Genomic DNA, 8,143 nt, shown 5'->3' with positions numbered 1-8,143 from the left:
CCGATTTTCTGAAGAAGGGTCTAGGCCCGAAACGTCAGCCTTCCTGCTCCTCTGATGCTGATTGGCCTGCTGTGTTCATCCAGCTCTACACCTTGTTATCTCAGATTCTCCAGCATCTGCAGTTGCTACTATCTCCTAAACAAAATGTTAGCTTGCTTTCTCTCCATGAATGCTGCCTGACTCACCGTGACCAAGAATGTTTGACCTTTAGAAAGAACAGGAAGAAAGGAAAAGGAAGTGGGCAGACTCTGTTAATAAATGATGCACTCTAGTGAGAAGTTGTCTTGGTTTGGAAAATCAAAATGTGGAATCACTTTAGTGGAAATAAGAAATAGAAGTAAGAATCATAGAATCCCTACAGTATGGAAACAGGCCCTTCGGCCCAACAAGTCCACACCAACCTTCAGAGCATCCCCCTACCCAGATGCATCCCCCTATAACCCACCTAATCTACACATGTGTAGCTATGTGTAACTTAGCATGGTCAATTTACCTAACCTGCACATCTTTGGACTGTGGAAGGAAACCGGAGTACCGGGACGAAACCCACGCAGACATGGGGAGAATGTGCAAACTCCACCCAGACAGTCCCCTGAATGTGGACTCAAACGCAGGTCTCTAGCATTGTGAAGCAGCAGTGCTAACCACTGAGCCACTGTGCTGCCCCCAAATAAGCAATAACAAAAGACAGAAGTCATTGCTGGGAGTAGCTTATTGGTCTTCTGATTATAGCCATACTGATAGATACAGTATCAATCAAAAAGTAATGGGGACTTGTAAGAAAGATACTGCAATGGTCATGTGAGACTTTAATCTTCATACAGATTGGATGAATCAAATTGGTAACATCATCTTGGAGGATGACTTTCAAAATGTATTCAGGACAGTTTCTAAGAACAATATTTTTTGGAACTAACAAGAATACAGGTTATTTTAGACCTGGTAATGTTGAATAAGACCAAGAATAACAAATCTTATAATAAATGATCTTTCACATAAGATTAATCATAACATAGTAGAATTTCACTTTCAGTTTGAAGATGAGGAATTTAGGTCTAAAACTGTTGTCTTAAACTTAAAGGTACAAGTATAAAAGGCAGAATTGACTAAAGTGTAATGGAAAAATAGGTTAATGGATTTGATGCTAGAAAATCTGTGATGGACAATTAAGCAGATATTTCATAGCTATTAGCAAAAGATATATTCTATTGAGAAACAAAGGTGAGAAGCATGCCCTATTCATGGTTAACTGAGGAAGTTAAAGATGACATCAAGTTGAAAGAAAACATGTAAATACTACAAATGTTAGTGGAAGCCCAGAAGATTGGGAATAGTTAGAAACCAACAAAGGATGACTGAGAAATAAATGAGGAGGGAGAAATTGGTAAGAGGAGATAATACTGGCTGGAAATGTAAAATCTTCTCTTTATATATAAAAAAGAGCAGCTAAACTGAGCATTGATCTATAGAGGGTGAGGCTGAGGAATTAATAATGGGAAGCAAGTAAATGACAGAGGTTTTGAACATATCACAGTAGAAGACACATATCAGATCACAAGGATAGTACAGATCCCAGAGCCAAAAGGGAGAGAGGAACTTAAAATAATCATTACCACTAGAGAAAAAGACTTAAGAATCAATCATATGGCTGCAAATTGGGGTGGGGAAGGGGTGGGGGTAAGGAGAGAGGTGACTGAGCCCTTCACTTTTATGAAAGATGGTGTGATGCCATTGGCTCAGTAATCTGCCATCATCCTGCCAGTCTCTGATCATATGGAAGCTGAACTAGTGCTGAAATTGGGTGTTTGCCAGCCATTTCGAATCAGTAATTAATAGGTTTTGAGCTTCTTAAGAGACCAATTAACTGCAACGTTTCAGTGCCTACTTCATATTTTGGTAGTTGGTTGTGGGAGAAAGTGCAAACAGGGTACCTAATGATCAACCATGATTGCATTGAATGGTGGAGCAGACTCAAAGGGCCTAATGATCAACTGCTGTTATTTTCTATGTTTTGCAATAAATCAATAATCTTGATATTAATTAAAACAACCTGATTGATAGATTATTTTGTTGTAAATCTAATATCAATAAAGTGTTTAATTGGCCACATTGGTAAGTGGGTAAAGCATGCAAATATAGTAACTAATGGAGTGGCTGGACTAGTGAGCAACAGTGTGCTCCACCACCACTGGTTGTAACAATCTGTAGAAGTAAACACATGGGAAAAGTTAACTTGACACTTCAGATGGAAGGATAAAATGTTTTAAATTCTGGACAGCAATAATGTTTCAAAGTTTGACAAGAAAATTGAAGCATATCTACTACATGCTTAATGCAAGATTTCTTGTAGGTAGTCATAGTGAGACCACATGCTTAGGGTACAATGTGTCATTAGTCATACATGGGTTGTTTAAATCATTCTCAGCTGCTGGCATTTTAAACCAGCTCTGTAGGAGGTTCTGATAGGTATGTAAGGGAAACATAAATACCTTAGAAGCTGAAACATGATGTGAAATCCATTTGTTGCTGTTGCCGTGGAAGGCAAGGGCTGCATAATTGCATCAATTTTATGGCTTTGTTTTATTGAGTGTATGAAAAAGTAACATTATTGCGTAGAAGACACTGTTTCAGATTTAATGGTGGTAGTTTTAAAGGTACAGAAGAAAACCATGTTCCCAGTGAAATGTAAAAACCCACTACTGTACTGCCCTTGTCTATTGCAGTTTCAGTTTGGGGCCTGGATTATCCATTGAGGTATGTTCCCCAACAGCTGTGCAATTGAGCATGGCTTCCATCCATCCATTATGCTGATTGTTGATCCCACTGTCTTTTAGGCTTAGTTCATTTTGAATATGCCATGTGAGCTCCAGGCACTGGGAATGCTTTGGTCTGTGAATTTTACTTTACAAAGAGGAAATGGCAACGTGTTGCAGCATTTACAGGTCTGCAAGAGTGTTTCTTCCCCTTTTCATTAATTCTCTGACTCTGAGCACTCCCAGCAAAGTGGGATTTATTGTCCCTGTCTGTAATTTCTCTTGAGAAGATTATGATGTTGTTTCTTCTTTAATTTGCCTGCAGACTCTTTCATGAAATTTCTGGTGGGTGGGAGTTACAGACTTTTAACTGTAATGTGGAAGGTACAGTGATATACATCAATAAAATTGTGTCTGCATCAGTGTGGTAAGTGACTTGGATAGGGACATAACGACAGTGTTCATTTGAACCATCTGTTCCTTGTTCTCCTAGGTTGTTGGAATTCAGGTGGTGCTGTAAATTAGACCTTGGCAAATTGTTGGAGTGTATCTTGTAGAAAGTATACTCTCCAGGCATGGTCTGCTGTTGGTAGTAGATGTGCTGCAGAAAGTAAGAATTGTTTTCTCCTGGATGGTTTTGTTTATTTTGGGTACTGTTGGAGCTGTAACCATCCAGGGAAGTGCAGAGTACTTTTTCATTTTATTTTGGGAATTGAAATGGGGAGAAGATGCCAACAGGGTACTGGATGGTCAACCATGATTGCATTGAATGATGGAGCAGACTCAGAGGGCCTAATAGTCTGTTGTTCCTATTTTCTACGTGTTGCAATAAATCAATAATCTTGATGTTTATTAAAGAAACCTAATTGATGGATATTTTCATTCTAAATATAATATAGGTAAAGTATTTAATTGGCCACATTGGTAAACAGGTAAAGCATGTACATATATATTGTGACCAATGGAGTGGTAGGATTAGTGAGCAGCTGGACTTTGCAAAGTCAGGAAGTGAGCCACAAGTTATCCAGCTCCTGGCACATTAAAAGGTTAAACAAGGCAATCCACATTATTTCATAGCTACACCATTTATGTTATTAATTCTGTTGTGCTAGACAATTGTTATGCCATTGACTCTTGTTGGTCATTGGTGGCACATGTGATAAAAGTGTTATGTGACTCTTCAAGGCCCAGATTTGCAGCATGCATGAATTTTTGGAATGGTGAATTGAGCTGTAGTAAACATTTTGACCTTATGGTACAGGGTCATCATTAAGGAAGTAACCACCTTGAGTATTTCCTGCAGCAGGATCCTAGGACTGAGGACTCTAACAATCTCAACCATTTTCCTATGTGATAAATATGATACTAGTCACTGAAGTATTCGTCCTCTGATCCTCACTGACTACAGTTTCATGAGAACTCCTTGGTACCTCACTTGTTCAGATGGTTTCTCAGTGCCAAAAACAATTGCTCAGTACACCTCCCTCTCTCCTTAAAGAAACAATATTATGGGAATACTCTCCTGCTGTGACCAAACTATAGAAGCATCACACGTTGTTGGAAAGTCTGCTGGAATACTGTAGAACACACATTCCCCCTCCTCTCCTCAATCTGCTAAAGCAGATGCACAAGTAAAGAACAGAGAGTTGAAGAACAGTAGGAAGATGAAAAAGGAAATAGATGCACACTCTATAATACCAAATGCTGACTCAGATGAAAAAAGATTAATGATCCTGTCAAATCAGTTAAAGCAAGAACAGTCAGGCATATGTTCTTAAATGCTAAAATCTACTAAACATGCGTGAAACTTATATGACATTGGCGAAGACCCTGGCAAGGTCTTTCGATCACTTGTTATCAGTTCCCTCAAGGAATGTTAGCAGTAAAGTTTGCACATAAAGTTTGTGAATGGTTTTGATGAAGTGTCATGAGCTGTTGTTGAGTGACTGAGAATGAACAGAGGATGATTTGCAAAATGAAAAAAATGGAGTATACCAAGTCCAGTTCATCATATCATTATTATTTGCATGCATCTATCCAAAAAATTGGCAGTAATCCTTTGGAAATAATGGGATTTGGAGGAAAAACATTATAATATGATGAAAACCAAAAGAACTGCAGATGCTGTAAATCAAGTACAAAAACAGAAGTTGCTGGAAAAGCTCAACACGTCTGGCAACACCTGTGAAGAAAAATCAGAGTTAACGTTTCTGAGGAAGCGTCACCGGACCTGAAACATTAACTCTGACTTTTCTTCACTGTTGCTGCCAGACCTGCTGAGCTTTTCCGGCAACTTCTGTTTTTGTTCCTGATTAAAATACGATAGTAGTCCATTTTAGGCATGTGTATTGTACTGCAGAGTGCCACATTCCTGTTTCAGGATATCAAGCTGTTGATTTACATCTGTGATTTTTTTTTTGCTTTGCTTACACTGATCTTTGTCGGTTCTGCCCTCCATCTTGATAGTGCCTTCCATGGGAGAACTTGACATGAGTTTGAATGTAGCAGGAATAAGGTTTCTTCCAAACAGGGTGGACAAAAAGTGAGGCAAGTCAATGTCTTACTAGGTACGCTGACCTCACCAGTCAATGAACAGCATAGGCGGGGTTATGGCGGCAAAGCACATGTTCACTCTTTTGGGTCTTCGGTACATTATCAGCAAGCTCTTGCAAAACAGAGACATGAGTTGTAAAACATCAATCACATTGATTTTCTGGATTTCAGCAAAGAAACTTATTCAAAGGTATTGCAGAAGGTTCATTTTCATCTTTTAGTAATACCTTTGAATGTCGACAGGTTTTTGCAAATGTTTAATACCGAATATATGTTAGCATTTTGCTTGAAAATGAGCTTGTAAATCCTTCACCACAGTCAACTAAATGAATCTCAAAACATTACTGTTTACTGTGATACATTTTTTTGTAAAGATTGACCTCAGGTTTGAATCATCACTATGATTTTCATCAGCATATAACAAATATAGAATTCAGACAAAAGCAATTTTTTCATAAAATCATTATAATAGTGTCTTTGTGGGGAAGCATTCTGATAAAATATATTTTCTATACCTTTCATTCATAAATTTAATCAAGTGGAGGGTGGTAGAAGGGGATCCAGCCTGATTAAGTCCATAGTGGCTAGGCCTGTGGAATCTCACCTCGGATCCAATGACAATCTGGTCCTCGGATGGGCGTCATACTGGCAGCAGCCAACATTTCCTCCTCCAAATGGCCAACAGATCTTGGTGAGAGACCTCTGATCCCTTGCTGGGGTCCTTGCTCCCAGAGCAAGGCACACAGCTAGTTTGAAGGGAACAATGTAGCTGGCCTTACTGACAACACTGACTCTCCAGCTGGCACCTGAGACTGCCGTCACCCACACAAGGTTGCCAATGGAAAGGTGTAGGTGAATAAATAATTCTAAGGTTGTAAATACATAATTCCCTGAAAGCATAAAAAAAATCTTTCATGCTTTCCTGAAGAGTAATTCAGATTATGGGAGTCGAGAAATAACAATGGATTTATAAATTAATTTTACCCAGACAGACATTTGGCAACTATTTGTAGTTCCTGGTTCCCTATTAAACAAAGAACAAAGATCATAGACTGTGGATTCAATTTTTTTCAGTACAGTTGTGTTGCACTAATTGTTTTAATGTATAAATGTTTAAGCGATCCATGCAACGATGATGCGATCAAAATTTTGGTACAAAGAACCTTCCTTACATATGTTTTGTCATTTGTTCAATTTTGCCACAAGTTATATCATTTCTGAATTCTTGTTGAAAGCATTTGGTTTTGAGACTTACATTAAATGATGTAACTTTGACAAAAGATCATGTTTCAAAAATTAATACTTTCTTGATTATCAATCTATCTTTTAGCATGTGAGAAAGAAATCGCTCTTGTTTGCCAGAAGTCATCAGAGCAGGACCTCCAACCTTTCAAAGAAAAAATGGAAGAATTTATTCAAAATGGTAAGTACACACAATTGTGCAATGTACTACCATCAAATTGCAAATCACATTACCAGACTCCATGTTGTATTTGCAATACAAATAAAATCGTTCATCTGCAATAAAAGCTGAAATTTGTTGCTAAGTGTCTCAAACTATGGATGAGAGGTGATTTGATAGAGGTGTACAAAATGATCAGAGGTAGAGATAGAGTAGACAGCCAGAGACTTTTTTCTAGGGTGGAGGTAGCTATTACGAGGGGACATAGTTTTAAAGTGAGTGGAGGTAGATATAGGGGAGACGTCAGAGGTAGGTTCTTTACTCAGAGTGTGGTCGGGGTGTGGAATGCATTGCCGGAGAGGGTAGTGGATTTGGCCTCATTAGCGGCATTTAAGCGGCTATTAGATAGGCATATGGATGATAGTATAAGGTAGGGGTGGAGGGTAGATAGACCTTAGGATTAGGGTAAAAGTTCAGCACAACATCGTGGGCCGAAGGGCCTGTACTGTGCTGTACTGTTCTATGTTCTTTGATCACTTTCTGACCAGTTCATGGTTATTTTTCTTTGATGAAAAATGAGTATCCTGAAAAGGCCAGCATTTGGTGCCTAATCCTAAATGCCATGTTTGGCTACTTCAGAGGGCAGTGAGGAATCAGCCACATTTAGACCATACTATACTGTAGGTAGGAACCAGATGGGTTTTATCTATAATAGATGATCATTTTTCTCACCATTACCGAGACTAATTTATTTTCCACCAGCTGTCATTTAAACCCATGTCCTCACAGCATTCATCTAAGCCTCTGGATTGCTGATTGATTTACCATACACCACTATCTCTAATCAATCTATTTTATGGAGCTAGTAGCAACTCCTCAGTGCAAATCTTAGGCGATACAGTGTGGAGCTGGAGGAACACAGCAGGTCAGGCAGCATCAGAGGAACAGGAAAGTCGACGTTTCAGGTCGGGACCCTTCATCAGGACGACCTGAAGCATTGACTTTCCTGCTCCTCTGATGCTGCCTAACTTGCTGTGTTGCTCCAGCTCCACACTGTATCAACTCTGACTTCCAGTAACTTCAGTTCTTGCTATCTCCTAATGCAAATCTTAGTTTTCTTCTCGATTCTACATTTTAATCAAAGCCAAATTGATCTTCTTGTTGCCCTATTCCTGGGCTCAGTGGTGTTGTAACCTTCTCCTGATTTGGGGTTCACAGTTAACAACCCCCACAACTTTTCTGTTGGGAACTGAGCAAACTCCATTAAGGTAAATACAAGAATGTATTTTCTTAATGGGGCTGAAAGGAGCAGGGTTGCTCCTGTAGAATACGAACATAAGAACTAGGAGCAGGAGTAGGCTGTCCGGCCCATCGAGCCTGCTCCGCCATTCAATAAGATCATGGCTGATCTTTTCGTGGACTCAGATCCACTTAC

General features: G+C 39.2%; 1 protein-coding gene across 2 annotated transcripts in view; it reads left to right on the top strand.

Moving 5' to 3' along the window:
* Nucleotides 1-8,143, top strand: part of LOC109911862 (formin-like) — a 368,530-nt gene that overhangs the window by 249,254 nt on the left and 111,133 nt on the right. For both annotated transcript variants that reach the window (XM_048600301.1, XM_048600300.1), the window contains one exon: nt 6,637-6,729. In XM_048600301.1, coding sequence (XP_048456258.1) covers nt 6,637-6,729 — 93 coding nt within the window. The remainder of the gene's footprint in view (nt 1-6,636; nt 6,730-8,143) is intronic.

This window comes from Rhincodon typus, chromosome 8 (genome assembly GCF_021869965.1).
Source record: "Rhincodon typus isolate 14 chromosome 8, sRhiTyp1.1, whole genome shotgun sequence".
NCBI lineage: Eukaryota > Metazoa > Chordata > Chondrichthyes > Orectolobiformes > Rhincodontidae > Rhincodon > Rhincodon typus.
Note: the sequence above shows the minus strand (reverse complement) of the source record. Positions and strands in the feature narration are given on the sequence as shown.